The 19018-nt window shown below is 44.0% G+C and overlaps 1 protein-coding gene across 3 annotated transcripts in view; it reads left to right on the top strand.

Annotated features, from left to right (window-relative positions):
- spg11 (SPG11 vesicle trafficking associated, spatacsin) overlaps positions 1-19018 on the top strand; it is a 147659-nt gene that overhangs the window by 75596 nt on the left and 53045 nt on the right. For all 3 annotated transcript variants that reach the window (XM_085968394.1, XM_085968393.1, XM_085968395.1), the window contains exons 21-26: positions 513-678; positions 2570-2778; positions 4562-4670; positions 4766-4925; positions 8330-8593; positions 17517-17717. In XM_085968394.1, coding sequence (XP_085824520.1) covers positions 513-678; positions 2570-2778; positions 4562-4670; positions 4766-4925; positions 8330-8593; positions 17517-17717 — 1109 coding nt within the window. The remainder of the gene's footprint in view (positions 1-512; positions 679-2569; positions 2779-4561; positions 4671-4765; positions 4926-8329; positions 8594-17516; positions 17718-19018) is intronic.

Here is a 19018-nt window from a genome sequence, read left to right as displayed (position 1 = left end):
GAAACAGCCTCTCCGCATCTACCCTGTCAAGCCCTCTAAGAATTTTCAATGAGATCACCTCTCATTCTTCTAAACTCCAGAGACAATAGCCCCATTCTACTCGATCCCCCCTCATAAGACAGCCCTCTCATCCCAGGAATCAATCTAGTGAACCTTCGTTGCACCCCACTCTGAGGCAACATCCTATTCTTGGCTCCGTGAAAGAAATGCTGGCACATGTTGCAAATAATTTCTTCTTGGATCATTTTGTACAGTTTTTATTCAAAGTGGCAGTCCTAGTTGAAAAGTGTAGTCAAACTTCTTTAGGTCTTTGTGGTGAGCAGCTCCTGCAGTGAATTCCACGAGTCCATGGAAGAACGTGGGGGGTGGGGGGGAAATCCGGCAATACCTTTTTCCACTAGTACAGGTACTGTAATGTGAAATTGACAACTTTCTGTTCTGTGAGCTGTCTGATGCAAGAAATTGAAGAAATGCAGGCCTTTCTCACAAAAGTTTCTGCATTCTGCCCACAGACTTATCAAACGATTTGCCTCATTTTTCTTGCCCTGATTTGGTGAACAAATATGCCGTAACCGAACGGCTAGATTTTTCCTACTACCTTCGTCATGGGCGGCCATCGTATGCCTTTGCAACTTTTCTGGTCCAACAGCTGGCAAAGAGCAGTTCACCCAAGCAGTTGTAAGTATGGCAGGAAAGGGAATTATTGAAATACTACCGTGTACTGCTACTCTTTATTTTATTTTTCTCAAAAGAAAAAACAAATTTGGGAGTGGTGTTAGATATTCAGTTCATCTACCAAAATCCATATTCATGGATATATTTGACTTTTTAAAAACTTACCAGTACACTGTTCTAATCAGTCAAATGTTCGGTTAACATTTTCTTGTTTACACTGTTGACATAAAATCTGTATAGTGCGACATTGTTCCAAAAATCTCACTGAATCTCGCAGATACACCTCGATCATTTCCATTTCATTCCTCGTGGCTGTTTTTTAATTGCTGCTTATTAACGGGAAGTAATGTCAAGATACTGCTTACATCAGCGACATCATCCGAAAACATAACGTCAGGTTCCACGCGTACACTGCCGACACCCAGCTCTGCCTCACCACCAGCACCTCTCTCGGCCCCTCCACTGTCTGATTTGTCACGCTGCTTGCCCAACATCCAGTATTGGATGATCAGAAGTTTCCTCTAATTATATATTGGGAAGATCAAAGCCATTGGGCTGGATTTTATCAATGGAGGCGTATAGGAGACGGGACTCCCACTTTTGGGGTTGTAGTCCCGCCTCCATCGAGTTGTGGCCAACCCACTCGATTTTCCCCTGATTGACCTTGTTGAGCCTGCCCAGCGGGTTCAGCAGGCCAATTAAGGGCCACCCGGCAACAGGTGACATCACAGATTGACATTTCATCTGTCAAGAGCTTTTGACAGATGAAATATCAGCGTTTGACAGCTCTTTGAAGCTGTCAAACACTGACAATCTGTACTCTAAGTTAATTCCTTCCTCTCAGGCTGATTTAGAGATCTCACCAGATCAGAAAGCAGAGGCTGCAGATTTTGACAGCTCGCGGCCATTCTGCTTTCTGTGCCGGTGAGATGAGGGACTCCCGAGACCTGAAGGAAGGAAGGCTGCATTATTAAGTAAAGGTAAGTAAAACTTATTTAAACACTTACACACACCAAACACACTTACCTCTACACTCATGCACCCATTACTTACCTGAACACCGGACATCTCGAACCCTCCAAGCCCTTCAGCCCGACGGTCCACCTCGCTAACTTGGCGTGGTTTGCAGCCGTCGGGCAGCCCACACTTCAGGGATAAAAATAGAGATTAGGCTAAAAACTGCCTGTTAACAGGCAGTTAATTGGCACTAATCCCCTTCCCGCCTCGGGGAGGCGGCTCCCAGCACAGGTCGGGTACCCACCTCCTGTGAAACGGGCATGGAGGTGGAGTGGGATGGGTTCGTGCCCCCCGATTTCGCGATTTTAACCCCCTACACGCCTCCAATCCTGCCTCAATGGCCCGATGAAATTCGAGCCCGTTGTCTTTGGTCCCCGTCACAAGCTCCGTTCCCTAGCTATCCATGTCTGATTACGCTCCTGCGAAGCGCCTTGGGACATTTTGCTGCACTAAAGGTGCTATATAAATGAAAGTAGTTGTTCAGACATACAAGTGAAAAGTTAATTTAAGGACAATTAGCAAACTTTTTACGGCCATTTATCTTCTAATAGTTTAAAATCAAAGGAATTCTTGATTGTAAGCAAAAAAACTTGCTCCCTAAATGATGTGTGACGTGCAAAATAATTATCCGGCAAGTTGGATATTTTTGGTGGGAAAAATCTAAATTTGGGTATTTTCTATCTAATAACGTGACTCTCTTTTGCAGTGCCTTTGGAGATTATTTAATACAATTATGAAAATGTTTCTATAGCTGAAAAGGGCCGATGGAATTGTTTTTTTTTGTACTTCAAGCTAGGTAGATGTGTTTGATATTCTGTGAACATGCCATTTCTCTGATGGTTGGAAATCTCATTTGTTCCTCTTTTTCCTGTTTTAGGATTCAGCAAGCAAGCATTGAGGCATACACCCTGGGATTAGCCCACTTCACTGTCCCCCCTGTTGCTGCAGCATGTGTTGCCTTTCTTGAGTTACTTGGCGTTTCCAGCTTTAAACTCCGAATTGACCTTAAAGTTGCAGATGACATTTTGAAATATTGGTGCACGAGCGCAGAAGAGTCTCAACACAGTTCGTTACAAGACACCGTGGGTAATTATGGTGTTTTCTTGCGATGTACAATCTTCTATCTTGGACCATGCATTACCAGTTAATGCAAATATTGTATGTTATTTTGTGGTCACAATTGAAGGCGATGTATTGTAAGGATGTAGTACATTCCTTTGTGGCGCATGTATAGGTTAAATTTTAAGAGTTAGAAACAAAATTGATTAATACAAGTTTTGGGAGCAGATTAACTGTCTACCTTGCATTGAATTTAGTCCTTGCAGCCTTTAGCTTTTTAATGAAATGTCCTTGAGGCAATTGTCTTCCAACTGGAAGCGATGCACTGTTCTTTCAGGGACTGTTGGGATTAAGATTTATGGTATATTACTTGTGCTTCTGATGCTGATGTGCAAAATTTAAACTGAGGTGAATGGTGTATGAACTGGAGACCGTTCATACACTACCTTTTTAGATCTCGGGTTTGAATAAAAAAGAAAAACTCACGGGCAGCAGCTCCTTACTGTTGTTCGTCTTTTGTTAAACACGAGCTTCTGTCTTAATCAGCGGAACACGTCTTCATTTCAAGCAACAGCAACTTGCATTTCTATCTAGCAGACTGGCACATGATGCAGTGATGGCTTGTTGCTTTGTGGCTCACCATATGGGGAATGTCTGATCACTGTTGCACTGTCAAATGGCACATAGGACCAGGCACTTCGACACGGGTGTGGTGGGCAGCACTGGAGAGTAAACGTATCCAGCTACTCTTGTGTGCTTCTTAACCATTGCTGCCCACATGGCACTAGAAGATGTATGAAAGCAGATCACCTGCCATCATGAACAGGGATGGCAAAAGGAAGGTAGCAGAGACGTGTTTTTAAAAAAAAAAAAAAAAAAAAAAAAAAAATTGGGATGTTGAGATGTTCGGGTTGATTTTGGGCGGACAGTGCAATTGCCCCCCCCCCCCCCCCCCCCCAAAACCTGGTGTCCTCGGCAAGAGGCTCAAACCATTCTGATGGCCGGACCCCTCCTGTATAACGTCAGCTAGATGTGAGCACAGAACCAGCATCCCGCTGATTGGGGGTAGGGGGGAAAATCTAGCGACTCTGCCACAGAGCAAAGCTGAAAGTTTAGACTTAAAAGGGAAGGGGGTTGGGAGATTTATATGGAGCCAATGGGGGAGCATTCAGTGCATCGCATGTTTTGTCGTGATTTTTGAGCAGCCTGCAACACTCCAGTTAGGGTTAGGCTGCTCTACGCCCTAGCAGGAGTTGGCAGAGAATCCTACATATGGCGTAGCACTCTGATTTGCATATTACAAGTAGGCTCTCGCCTGAAACAGTAGAGCGCTCTGGCTGCCCTTTTTTATGGCGTTGGGAGGACCGGGAGCAGAAATGTTGCGGTAAGTTAAACGCTGTGTTATTTTGGAGAGCAACCGTCCTATTCTCGTCCAACAGAGGCCATGAAATTTGGCCCCATTAAGTCAAGAACTGCAACAGTGAAATATTGGCGGTGGTTAGAATAGCAACAATGGAAAGTCTCCTGACATTTAACTAGTTCACTGGCATTATCTTCAGGCTTTTATTTTTACCTTAATTTAAGATTTTTTAAGCAGTGTAACCTAGGATACCACAGCTGTTTCTGACACCTGTGCTCATTAATAACCTGGCACTTAGAGTAGCCTGCCCTTTGGAACACACTTTCATTTTGCAACATATTTGTTTTACAAATTCACTGTCAGTCACTGAAACTATTTCCATGTTCATTAGTCAGTACATTTAAAGACGTTTAAAATATGATCTCTGATGCCTCATTGTGTCTTCCTCAGCTGAAAAACTTCAGAGTTTGGTTGAATTGAATGGATCCCCAGCAGAGGAATTGCTGACACATTTAGAAAATGCCACTTGCGAGAACTTACAAGCCAGAAGTATAAACAGGTAACGAAAAGTCCAATATTTAGTAGGCTTTTTTCTGTTTCAAAATGGTGTAGCTTCACCAGATTAGCAATAACGTTGAACTTATTTAACCGCAGGGCATCTTTTGAAGCTGGTCAGGAGTGGTCACTGATGGCCCAATTCTGTAGGCTTCATGGCATCACCCTTAGCATGACCTACCTTCAGGAATGTGCCCGAGAGGATGAGTGGCTGCAGTTTGTGGTCTTCGCTCAGATTCACAACTACCAACCACATGAGGTAACAGGTTCTTGGCGATTAATCACTCTTTGCTATTTATTTGACCATTTTCCTTCTTCATTCACCCGCCCCCCCCCCCCCTCCCCATCTCAAGTCACTTTACACATAACTGGATAGCATGCTACCATGTCTCTGGTAAAGCCATTTTACAGCCAGATACAGAAATATGGAAGGAGGTTGATTTGAATGTTTTGCCTTTTTTGTACCTCCCCCTTCCCCCTGCTTCTTGCTGGAAAAATTGGCCGGTCTGCAATCATAGAATGGTTACAGCACAGAAGGAGGCCATTTGGCCCGTCAAGCCCGTGCCGGCTCTCTGCAAGAGCACCTCGGCTAGTTCCCACTCCCCCGCCCTTTCCCCGTAGCCCTGCAAATTTTTTTTTTAAACAACCAGCCAGCCTGACCCACTAATAGAACCTGGAGAGGTAGGACTGTCACTGGGACTGAGGATTTATTCCTTCCCTCCGCTCCAGATAATCTTTGATGCCAGAACCCTACCAGGTAGGGCTGTGCTAGATGGATAAGCAGTGTCAGAAAACTTAACACTGCTCTGCACTGGTAAGGCCATGCAGTTGGTGCTGATTAAAGTTCATCAGTACCTTTATTGACACTTGGAGGCTTATTAGCAAAGAACTGGGTGGCGATGATATTTTCCAGAACCTTGGAGAGTAACTATCTTGGAAGAGTTGCTAAGAAGTAGCTAAATTAGCTGTTGAAATGACAATTTCCGAAGCACCCCTTGATAATTCAGCTCCCGTGCACTACCTGCCTCTGACATCTCCACACAAGTTCCCTGCTAATATCGGCACTAAGATTAAAAGTTTTTAAAAAAAATTATTCCATAGGGTTGCCAACCCTCCAGGAATTAAAGATTAATCCCCAGGACACTGCTGAGAAGAAAAATCGTGGGTGTTTTTATTAAAAAAAAAAAAGTGCTAATTTTTCCATTTTCTTGGACACTTTTTTTTATAGTTATAAAAATATTGTCGATGGCACAAAAAGGGTGGTTGACTGACGGTTAAGAATCATCCAATCATGTAATGAAGAGTATTTGCCTTCCAATGGGCTCGCAGAAGCAGTGCGTCGTGAGGGTGAACGTGTCGGGCGACCAATGGCAGGGTGGTTGGAGGCAGGAGATCGTGATTAAACCTCCCGGAATACATCCAACCAGAGTTGGCAAACCTAATCAGTCAGGGGAGAAAAGTTACTGGATTTAAAATAAGCTGATAAACTATTAAGACTCCTTTTTTAAAGTGCTGGTCAGAGCATTTATTGTCCCAGTTAAAGCCTTGTATCACTAATTAATTATTTTTGTGCTCATGAAGGTGATGAATGTTAATGCCAGGGAATGGAACTCATTGTCTGCATCAAGCAGTCCCAGGTCAGGCGCAGTTCAGCAGCTGCAAATTAAAGCTCCTTCCACTCTGCCCCAACAAGGTGCTCAAGTCCAAACACAGAAGCTCATCCCCTGCTGCACCAGTGTGACAGCTTTCTTCCATTTCCCACGCCAACAATCCCTAGCCCTGTTCGAATGTTGTTGCCATTGAGCCAGAGACCCATGTCCACCAGGAATTGGACTTTTGATGGGACAGACCCCGTTTGCAGCCAACAGACCAGGAAGGTTTACATCAGTCTAGGCAGAGAATTTGAACCCACGTCGCAAAGGTGAAAGCCCACTGTCTAATCCACTGTGCCACTTGGTTCCCCAAAGAGGTTTTTTGGCCTATTTTATCAATTTTTTATTTCACAATGTTTCAGACTTTTAAGTCCCAGGGACCTCGTACCTTAAGCCCTTTGGTATTTTCTCCAAACATGACTGACTTCCTGACCGCAAGCTGTGATTGTTTAGTTTTGAAAATGATTCCGCTGGGAATTGCCTGTCCATAAATCTGGGCACTTGTCTGCACCAGTTTCTCACCTCATTGAGAAGTTTATTATATTCACTGCAGGATTTCATTTCACATTCTGAAAATATTACCTTTTTAAAGAAGAACATATGTTATTGCGAATTGTTGCATGATTCTAGATGTACAAAAGGAAATGCGCGTACCCTTCCTGGTATCTCGCACCCCTCTCTTGTGCTTGATATTAAAACTGCTGATCAGAGCTCCTCCAGTGCTTCAGTCAGTAAAGGCAGAGTGTGTAACTTGGCCACACGGACCAGAAGGTCTCCGGTTTGAAAGCTGGCTTGTGTTGAATTAACTGATCTTACCTAGGGCTGCAGTAAGAACACAAGGTGCAGGAGTCGGTCATTTGGCCCCTCGAGCCTGCTCCGCCATTCAATAAGATCATGGCTGATCTGATCTTGGCCTCAACTCCACTTTCCTGCCCGCTCCCCATAACCCTCGACTCCCTTACCTTTCAAAAATCTGTCTTAACTCCACCTTAAATATATTCAATGACCCAGCCTCCACAGCTCTCTTGGGAAGAGAATTCCAAAGATTCACGACCCTCAGAGAAGAAATTCCTCCTCATTTCTGATTTAAAAGGGTGCCCCTTATTCTGAAATTATGCCCCCTAGTTCTAGATTCCCCCACGAGGGGAAAACATCTTCTCTGCATCTACCCTGTCGAGCCCCCTCAGAACCTTGTATGTTTCAATAAGATCCCCTCTCATTCTTCTAAATTCTTCTAAACTCCAATGAGTATAGGCCCAACCTGCTCAACCTTTCTTCATAAGACAACCCCTAAGTAAGATACTTCAATTGGCCTCACGCCTTTCAGCGAGGGAGGGGAGAATCTGCTATAGTTCCCACTCATGATGACTATTCAGCGCTCCGTGCTGGCAAGTGGAATGTATGGGTATCAGGTGATGATTAGATGAGGCGTGGCTGTAATGCGTCCCATTCACTATCTAGGCTCGAGTGTGAAGTTTGGGCACCTGGGGCAGGGTTTGGAAGTCTCCTGGTGCCTGTGGAGCTGTACTCCAATAAACGTCGACACTTTCAACAGGAATTTTTTTTTTCCAAATGCCCAAACAGCTGGCTAGAAATAGTAGTGGACCGTGCACTTTGTGCAGAATTCCTTAGTACGGTGGCATTTTCATGTGATGATGAGGATTAGTTTCCTGCAGCTCACTTTTTTTGTTTAAAAAAAAAAGTATCAATTTTTTCCTGGGATTGCTCAGCGTACCTACTCTACTGCATTATTATCCACAATCAATCCACCTCCGCCTCAACATCAGAAAAATAGCTTTTTGTCAGAATGACCTTATTTTTGTAAAAAAAAAATGGGGTCTGTTTGGGCCCAGTTATCCATTGGCCCTGGCCAGTTTTACAGCAGACAGTAAATTGCTTTAAGTGCCTTGAATTCTTAGAAAGAAACAAAGTAAGCATTTTAGCTATCTCTGCTTTGTTGTGTTTTAATAGCAACCTTGTCCTTATGTTGCCATCTGGTCCTTTTCAATAGGTGAAGGCACTGCTAAAAGACTTCAGTCCCATTCTTCAGGATCACCTGACACTAGCTTTTCAGAACTTGCAGTTTGTCTCGCAAGAAAAGCCAGCAAGCGGTACTGTGACCATGAAGGAACCCAACAAGAGCAGCGAGTCTCCAATGGATCTTTTTCAAGTTCTCTACTGGTGCCAGGAGAAGCCAAAGCCTTGGTGTTACCTTTTGAGTGAGGCAGTACGTCAGAACGCACCTGTGTTGAGTGTCCTGGCTGCGTGTTTTCAGGTGGGGCCCTCTATGCTGAATGTCAGTAACACGATTGGGGCAAGAATCCAAATTTTGAACACATGAATAGGGGTCCTAATTATTAGACCCTCACTATTCAATCCAATAGGCAATTCAGGAGAATCTTCCGTACCCAGAGAGTGGTTAGAATTTTGAACTTGCTACCACATGGAAATTTACTAGAACAATACCAGAACTGAGCGGTTATAACTATTGGGACAGGCTGGGGCTCTTTTCTCTAGAAAAGAGAAGACTGAGGGGGTGACCTGATAGAGGTCTTCAATATTATGAAAGGGTTCGTTGGAGAAGATGTTTCCACTTGTGGGCGAGAACAGAACTAGGGGCCATCAATATAAGATAGTCACTAATAAATCTAATCGGGAATTCAGGAGAAACTTCTTTACCCAGAGAGTGGTGAGAATGTGGAACTCGCTGCCACTGGGAGTGGTTGAGGCGAATAGTATCGATGCATTTAAGGGGAAGCTGGATAAGCACATGAGGGAGAAAGGAATAGAAGGATATGCTGATAGGGTGAGATGAAGTAGGGGTGGGAGGAGGCTCGTGTGGAGCAGAAACACCGGCACGGACCTGTTGGGCGAATGGCCTGTTTCTGTGCAGTAAATACTATGTAACATTGATAATAGCAAAGCATTTGAATATAATGTTCTCAGTAGAACCAATTGAGGCAATATATAGCCTTAATGCAGGCGTAGACGTCTTGGCAAACTGTTACAGGTATATCCAGATTTGAATGTACTCAAAACCTGTTTCTAATTGCTATGGGGTTTAGTCAAACACCTTGACTAGGGTTGAAGTTAATGTTATTGTAACTCTTTACCTAGAATCATAAAAAATACAGCACAGAAGGGAGGCCATTCATCAAATTGTGCTGGTGCTATCCCTGCAATTGGAGCTATCTAGTATAAATTTAATAATCTGATTTCTGATTTTTTAGGAGAACGATACTTGCATTCTTTCTGATGTGGAATTGATTGGTAATGTTGCTGGGCTTTGTTTGGCCAAGTGTTTGTTTATCTGAATTCTCGCTTTTTTTTTTCTTCCCAAAACCATGGCTTTTCATTTCAAAGAAAGTATCGGTGCCAGCCGATCAAGAGGGTACGGTAGCATAGTGGTTATGTTACTGGACTAGTAATCCAGAGGGCTGGACTAATGATCAGGAGGTGAGAGTTCAAATCCCATTTAATTAACTATAAATTAGTTATTTAAATAAATCTGAAATAAAAATTTTAAAAAGCTAGTTTCGGTAATGGTGACCATGAAACTACCGGATTGTCGTAAAAACCCATCTGGTTCACTAATATCCTTTAGGGAAGGAAATCTGCCGCCCTTACCTGGTCTGGCCTACATGTGACTCCAGAACAACAGCAATGTGGTTGACTCTTAACTGCCCTCTGAAATGGCCCAGCGAGCCACTCTGTTGTATTCAAGAAGGCGGCTCACCACCACCTTCTCGAGGGCAATTAGGGAGGGGCAACAAATGCCGGCCTCGCCAGTGACGCCCAGATCCCAGGAATGAATAAAAACATTTTTTTTTTTTTTTTAAAAGAACCAATTTACAACAATATCAACAAACCGCATCTTGCTCACTGACTTGAACTTTGAAATTGGAGATGAACTAACATGATGTACTTGCTGATTTCTATCATCTTCCCTTCAATCATTCCCTGCACCACGGGCCTCGCAGCTTCATCTAGGTCTCAATTAAAAAACCAGCAAATATTCCATTACTCATTAATTTCCATGCAGTTATTTTCTGTAGTCCATTTCAATCAGATCTCCCTCGTATGAAATTTTGGTTTCATCACATCCTAAGGATTGTATGTGATCATAATTTTGTTATTCTGATAATCAAAGCCAGACATTTTTGCTTTAACCCTGCAGAGGGGAGAATTATTTGGCAGCATTGTAGAGTACCGTTTAACTGAACATGTTTTTCTGTGTGTATAATGCGATGGAAAACCATCTCTTTCCTCTCCAGAGTTCTCTTGAAAGCACTTGTATGAATTGAGGGTTACAGTGGATTAGCAGGGCAACGTAGAGGAGCTAGAGGCCCATGCTATTTAAACATGGCAAACCTGTGTGTGACCCAGACTGACAGATGTTTCACTTTCTAGCATTCTTTCCCCAGCTGTTAATGAGCAATAATTTGAATCATTGAACTCTGAGGCTGTATAAAATTAGTCCTTTAAAGTTGTTAATTTGACCTTGTGGACAAATCATTAGTACTCAAAATAAAAGGAGGTTCTTTTTCACTCATTAATTTATTTTACACAGTTTCAGAAATAACAATTAATAACAAAATATTCAGTTCATGTATCAACAAAAATCTTGCATTGTATACTGAAATAATTTCTGAATGTGCCTTCTAATTCCTCCTACATGGTGTATCTGAAAGGGTTTTTTCAGACTCCATGGCCACGATTTTATCGATCGATTGATGTGGCTTTGGAGGGGGGTCAGCTGGTTTCCAGGTTCCAGTCCCACCCACGGACGTGATTTTACGTCAATTGACCTTGTTAAGTCCGCCCTGCGGGCTTGTCGGCCAATTAAGGAGGAACCGGTCAGATGACTTAATTTGGTGATGTGTCATCTGCCAGTTTTTTTTAAAGGGACCACGCACAATTTTTCTTTGACAGCTCATTTCTCAGTGTTTGACAGCATTGAGGTGCTGCAAACACTGACAATCATGTTCACTGGTGAATTCTTGCACCCAGGCTCTCCAGTGACTCTAGACAACAGATGGCAGCTGCAGGTGAGGTTACAGAAGCGATCTGTCACTGGTGAGAGATTCTCCCAATGAGGTGGGCCTACACATACAGTTCACCTACAGAAAAGTCTAAATGCATTAAAAATGAATTTCTCAACATTTTCTTACCCCTGAAACTCACCAGTGCACCATTGGATCCTTCACACCACTACTGCAGCTGCCTTCAATGCAGAAACATTACAGCAGACTCACAACACGCCACACTTACCTGGCGTGGTGTCCGGATGTCGGGGAACCCGAAGTAGAATTGTCAAAATTGCAAAACAGCCCGTTAACTGCCTGTTAACAACCTTTAACAGGCAGTTAAGTGGCTATAATCCTCTTCCCGCCGCTAGGTATCGGGGACCCGACACTTGGGAAGATTGATTGGAGGTGGATTGACGGCGGGTTTCCTGCTCGCTGTCAATCTTTGCGATTTTACCAGATGTCCCGTCTCCAAACCCGCCCCTGAGCACCGGCAAAATTCCGGCCCTAGATGTGGATTGCAATACACCACCTATTTCAGTAGCTAGACCAAGCATTTCTGCTGTATGCTACAACCAGTTGCATGTCATCCGATTGGAGATTTGAGTCTAATCTATTTAATGAAGTGATTGACAAAAGGTCCAGTTGTTTTGTTTTTTATTTGATTTCTTTTCTACACAGTATTAGAAGGAAAGACTTGTATTTCTATAGTACCTTTCATGGCCACGGGCTATGGGGCGTCCCAAAGCGCTTTACAATCTGTGAAATACTTTTTTGAAGTGCTGTCGCTGTTGTAATGTAGAAATAACAGTATGAGCGAAATACAATATCCCTTTTTTATATATTTACAACAACGTGTATTTATATAGCGCCTTTAACGTAGTAAAACGTCCCAAGGCGCTGCACAGGAGTATATTGAGACGAAAAATTTGACCCCGATCCACAAGGATAAATTAGGGCAGGTGACCAAAAGCTTAGTCAGAGAGGTAGGTTTTAAGGAGCGTCTTAAAGGAGGAAAGAGAAGTTTAGGCAGGGAATTCAAGACCTTAGGGCCCAGGCAACAGAAGGCATGACCACCAAAGGTTGAGCGATTATAATCGGGGATCCTCGAGGGCAGAATTAGGGGAGTGCAGATATCTCGGCGGGGTTGGTGGGGGGGGGTAGTTGTGGGGCTGGAGAAGATTACAGAGATAGGAAGGAGCGAGGCCATGGAGGGATTCGAAAACAAGGATGAGAATTTTGAAATTGAGGCGCTAGAGTATTAATGTCAGAAACTGTAATAATTTCCGTCTCTTTCCTCCCCACCGACCATTTAGAAGACAAAAATTTAGAAGACCTGAAACATGAACTCTGTTTCTCTCTCCACGGATGCTGCCTGGCCTGCTGAGTGTTTCCAGCATTTTCTGTTGTTATATATTTCTGGACTTTGTTTAGGAGGGATGCCTCCTCCCCCAGTGCTCTTGGCAAAATCAAGCTGTGCCTTTCTCTTTTATATCTCCACCCCATGAGTGAACCATCTAGCTGCAGATGAGTAGCGGTAAAAATTTCCTAAACCCAAAGGTTTTCATTACAGCTCCCCCAAATTTGATCAATTAGCTTCTGTTTTGCCCTTGCACCTAAATGTCAATCATTCCAACATAACCCATTCCAACATAACCTTTTCTAATATTGCATTCTCCCACAGCGAAGGAAATTGCAATGAACCAGATCTTCACAGGGAATGCCTTGAATGTAAAAAGGGGCAATGTCATCTGCCTGATTAAATAGTTTAAACGATTTGTTACAAATTTTGTGTGTGTGCTAGATATTCTCTTGGGTTCTGCAGGTCCCATACATAGACCTCTTATCCCTTATGATCAGGAGTTAGCTTCCCAATATATAGTCTTACAATAGCATGAACCAGGTGTTGTAACAATGAAACCCCTTATTATGTGAGCGGGATACTGTAATCTCACATCTGCCTGCCCCGCCCCACCCTCGAGGGTGTTTCTCCTTCTAGAAGGTAGACTGATGAACTATTGAAATGAGGCCAATTATAAACCAACAACAGAAAATGCTGGAAAAACTCAGCAGGTCAGGCAACATCCATGGAGAGAAATTTGAGTTGACGTTTCGGGTCGAACTCTTCTTCAAAACTGGAAAGAAAAGAAACTGGATCGAAGGCAGGGCTGCGATCGGACAAAAGAATAAAAGAAACAAAAGAAGTAAAAGAGATTAGAAGCTAGACGAGATGGTAATAGGCTGAGATTAGGTGTAAAGTGTACTGCCAGGGCAAAAGATAGCTGCCAGGTGTGAGAGAGAAACAAAAGGAAAGGGGGGGGGGAAGGAGTGGAACAATTACAAGAGAAAATGAAATGGGGGCCGAGGTTATGATCTGAAATTGTTGAACTCTATATTGAGTCCGGAAGGCTGCAGAGTGCCTAATCGGAAGATGAGGTGCTGTTCCTCGAGTTTACGTTGAGCTTCCGTGGAACAATACAAGAGGCCAAGGACGGTGAGGTCCGAGTGGGAATGGAGCGGTGAATTAAAATGACAGGCGACCGGAAGCTCGGGGTCACCCTTACGGACTGAACGGAGGTGTTCCGCAAAGCGGTCACCCAATCTGCGTTTGGTCTCCCCAATGTAGAGGAGACCACATTGTGAGCAGCGAATACAGTATACTAGATTGCGAGAAGTACAAGTAAATCGCTGTTTCACCTGGAAGGGGTGTTTGGGGCCCTGGACAGTGGGAAGGGGGGAGGTATAGGGGCAGGTGTTACATCTCCTCCGCTTGCACGAGAAGGTGCCAGGCGAAGGGGAAGGGCTGTTTGGGGTGATAGAGGAGTGGACTAGGGTGTCTCGGAGGGAGCGGTCCCTGCGGAATGCTGGGAGGGGAGGGGAAGATACGTTTGGTGGTGGGATCACTTTGGAGGTAGCGGAAATGCTGGAGGATGATCTGTTGAATGTGGAGGCTGGTGGGTTGAAAGGTGAGGACAAGGGGAACCCTATCGTGGTTCCGGGAGGGAGGGGCAGGGGTGAGGGCAGAAGTGCGGGAGATAGAACTGACATGGTCGAGGGCAGTGTCAACCATGGTAGAGGGGAATCCTCGGTTGCGGAAAAAGGAAGACATGTCTGAAGCACTGGTGTGGAAGGTGGCATCGTCGGAGCAGATACGGCGGAGATGGAGAAACTGGGAGAATGGAATAGAGTCCTTACAGGAAGCGGGGTGGGAGGAAGTGTAGTCCAGGTAGCTGTGGGAGTCAGTGGGCTTGTAGTGAATATTGGTCGATAACCTATCCCCAGAGATGGAGACAGAGAAGTCGAGGAAGGGAAGGGAAGAGTCAGAGATGGACCATGTGAAGGTGAGGGAAGGGTGGAAATTGGAGGCAAAGTGAATGAAATTGTCAAGTTCGGGGCGAGAGCAGGAAACGGCACCGATACAGTCATCAATGTACCGGAAAAAGAGGTGAGGGAGGGGACCCGCGTAGGACTGGAACAAAGATTGTTCCACATAGCCCACGAAAAGGCAGGCATAGCTAGGACCCATGCGGGTACCCATGGCAACACCTTTGATTTGGAGGAAATGAGTGGAGTTAAAGGAGAAGTTGTTCAATGTGAGAACAAGTTCAGCCAGGCAGAGGAGGGTGGTGGTGGATGGGGACTGGTCGGGCCTCTGTTCAAGGAAGAAGCGGAGCGCCCTCAGGCCATCAAACTGGTTTATTATTTACACACAATATAAGAATGAACAGTTTGTCATTTACAGTGAATTTCAGTCTGTTTCCTAAAGCTCTTCGTAACATAGAAAGTAACAAAGTGCACCACACTATCCCTGTTAGCAGGCTATTCTCTCTTGGCAAATCTTTGACACTCGCTGGTGCTAAACTCGCCTTTGAGCCAGAAGGTTGTGGGTTCAAGTCCCACTCCAGGGACTTGAGCACATAAAGCTAGACTGACACTCCCAGTGCAGTGCTGAGGGAGTGCTGCACTGTCGGAGGTGCCGTCTTTCGGATGAGACGTTAAACCGAGGCCCCGTCTGCTCTCTCAAGTGGACATAAAAGATCCCATGGCACTATTTCGAAGAAGAGCAGGGAAGCTGTCCTGGCTAATATTTATCCCTCAATCAACATAACAAAAACCGATTATCTGGTTATTATCACATTGCTGTTTGTGGGAGCTTGCTGTGTGCAAATTGGCTGCCGTGTTTCCCACATTACAGCAGTGACTACACTTCAAAAAAGTACTTCATTGGCTGTAAAGCGCTTTGAGACATCCGGTGGTTGTGGAAGGCACTATAGAAATGCAAGGCTTTCTTCTTTCTTTACCCCATGTCTGACTTCCATTCCACATTACTGTTGACTCTTTAACTTCCAACCAAAAGCTTGATCAAATTCAAATTCAAATCGCTTTATTGGCATGATAAGGTACATCTTATGTTGCCAAAGCATCAAAATACATTCATGGTTGAACACATAAACGCAGTTCTATTCATAGTGTATAAACAGGTATATCCCTGAGTGTATAAATATACATTCGCATTATTTATATATACTCTTTTCTTAGTTTACTGGTTGTCCCTCTGTTCATGGCAAGCTGTAACATAGTGTGCTGCCAGTGCTACACAGCTTCTCTCCTCCCCCAGTAGGTATGGGAGTTTTTGGTTGTCATTCAGATTTCTGAATTCAGGGCATTTTTGTGAGAATTTTTGGTAGAAATTCTCCCTGATGCCCTGATATTTTCCACAGGCTGTGAGGAAGTGCATCTCTGTCTCCACTACTCCCTGGCTGCAGTGAGAGCATATCCTGTCCTCTCTTGGCAGCCTGGTCTGCCTGTGTCTGCCTTTTTCGATCGCTAGGCTATGTTCGCTAAGTCTGTACCTTGTCAAGGTTTTTCTCAGTTTGTTATCCTTTACCATGGTCAGGTAATCAGCTATGTTGTATTGTCTGTTTAGGGCCAAGTAGTAATTGAGTTTGCTTTGGGTTTTTGTTGTTTCTGCCCAATATGTCAGATATTTTTCCTTTTGCTTAGCGACGATTGTGTTGGGTCGGATTCTTTGTTACGCTGTCACTGTCCTGGGGCTGGTTATTGTTAGTAGTTACTTCACTGAGTCCCAGGACTAGTTGACTGAGGGTATTCTTCTTTATGGTCATCTCTTGGCATTTCAGGGCATCTCTCACTGCCCCCCAGCTCTCCATGTCCAGGAAGGCACTGTAAATAAATCTAGCTACTGCTGTCCTGATGTGGTCTTCCCTGGCAGCTTTGTCCTGCCCCGGGCTCTTATAAATGAAGTCATTCCAACATCACACCCATTTTCCTCTCACTAATGTGTTAACGAACCTCATTGCCTCAAAACTGATGTGGTATGTGAGAAAACCATCATGGCAGAAGCTTCAGACTGAGTCGACTTTGCATTCCCAGAATGTGTATTCTGGGATTTAAGCCCCTGAGAGCTAAATTTAACTTAATAGCAACATCCTAGTATAAATGACCTGAAAGTCCTCCTGGGTGACGGGATATTTTATTCAAGGTGGAACATTTTAATATAAACTTGGAATGCTTCTTAACTGTAGATTTATTGATTGTCACTATGGTGAAGAAACTGAACTACATATGGTATGCAGGTAATTCAGTGACCTTGCTCTCAAGTCAAATCTATTCACTAAACTAGTTAAAATGGTAACTATTGCTCTGAACTGACAACCAGAACATTCATCATACAAAGAAAGTGCTTGTGTCTATAAACCCTAATTCTATAAAGCCAAGTTTTCATTGGGACAGGAATGATCAGTCAATTAATGGATAAAATGCAGATGTGGTTTTATTATTTACTATATTTTCTAATCTTTGAAACTAAAGATTTTTTTCATTTAAAGAATATATTGAATACTCTTGAAATAAAAAAAAATAAAGGCTCAATGAGCTTTAAATCTCCCCCTCTATCAGCGCGTTAAATTTTTTTTAACAGTCCTCAGGAAATATGTTAAGTTGTGGAATTAAGGTGAAAGGCCAAGTTGCAGACCATCACCGAGGTGAGTCAGGAAGTAGAGATTAGGTGACATCAAGCATGGGTCTAAAAAGCAGGAGGAAGGAAAGACTGATGGAGGCAAGGACTTCAGATATACTGGCTTTAATCTTCCCCCCCTCTGTGATTACTCCAGTGTTGCTGTGGGTAATTGCTCTCCTTTTCATTCACAGGAAGCTGATGTTCTTCAGTGTCTATGTGTTTGGGTTATTATGTCATCGGATGATGAGACCATCTCTGAAGCTACAGAGCATATTAATGATTCGCTAGAGTATCACGAATGGAATCTCCACGAGCTGTCGCTAATGTGGAAGGTGCTATTGGGAAGAAGAAAAAGTAAACAACTTGTTAGAGGATTTCAGCTTTTTCAGAAGGTAGTGTATGCTATCTTCTTTCTAATATATAAGAGTGTGTCTCTCTGTCTGTCCGGCTATACAATCAAAAGTTATAGAGTGTACCTACACATATGTTATATCAAAAGAAAGCTCATCATTAGGGGACTCTTGTAGGCGTATTTACTTTTTCGTCACACAAAACTTGTTCGCACATTATACAAAAAACCTTCAAAATTCCACTCATTATCCACTCATTAGCATTGAGTGACGTCAAGGTCAACCAATCCTGTGCAGTGATGATTGACCAATCCTACAGTTCAGTCACCTGATGGTTGACCAATCGGTGTGTGTGTGTGGGCGGGACTAACCGTTCTCAGCTCAGGGATCTGGCAGCCATTGCCTCAAGCTAAAAATATCGTCATCGAGGTTAGTATCTTTTTTTTGAAAAAGATTTACCAAAAATGTTTTATAAGTACTTTAACTTTCATCTTTGAAGGTATTAAAAGCTACAAATGTTTAGGTTAAAAAACACTGCAAAATACCCCAGCCCCGGGGCCTAGGCTTCTCCAACTGCCGAGGGCCCAAATCCAGTCCCAGGCTCCCGGCCCACACATCGACCAGGCTTTTGGAATTTTTAGCCCGTGTATAGAACAAGTTGGTACAGATGAAGAAATCATTACAACGAGCAAATACTGGGCTCCCTGGTGGGTCAAGGCACTACTTGAGCCAGCGGGAAGCCAGAAGGTCCCAAGTTTAAGTCCTGGTCACTCACCAAAGCTAGGTAATTTCACCCTGGGCAGCAGTTTGGTTGCCACAGGCTTCACCATCCCAGAGATAAGGAGGGTAAAAATCAGCCAGGGTTCCCAATGCTGATTGTTATATAGCGATCCCAGCAGGAAAGTGTGAATAACGGGCCAGAGCAGGACTTTGGACTCTGTTGTAATGCCCCTCTGTGTTCCAATATCCTGATGATGCCCTGTCTACTACAACTGCTTGCACTTGGATAGATGTCTCGGAGCACTTTACAGATAAGAAAATGAAATTACGATGCCATGTTTCCCGCCAGGTGGGTCAGATTAAAATTACCACCCCCCCCCCCCCCCCCCCAAAGCCTTGCGCCGGCTTGGCTCAGTTGGTAGCGGTCTCTCTTCTAGGTCAGAAAGTTGTGGGTTCGAACCCCACACCAAAACCTGGGCTCGGAATTGAGGCTAGCATTTGCAGTGCGATACTGCGTTGTTGGAGGTGTCATCCTCACTAAACTAGGATTGCGTCTGCCAGTTCGAGTGAACGTTAAAGGTCCCAGGGCAGTATTTGAAGAAGAGCAGAGCGTTGCTCGGCCA

This window comes from Somniosus microcephalus, chromosome 27 (genome assembly GCF_052327205.1).
Source record: "Somniosus microcephalus isolate GS21.2 chromosome 27, FLI_Smic_1.0, whole genome shotgun sequence".
In the NCBI taxonomy this organism is placed as follows: domain Eukaryota; kingdom Metazoa; phylum Chordata; class Chondrichthyes; order Squaliformes; family Somniosidae; genus Somniosus; species Somniosus microcephalus.
This window is presented reverse-complemented; position numbering and strand designations above follow the sequence as displayed.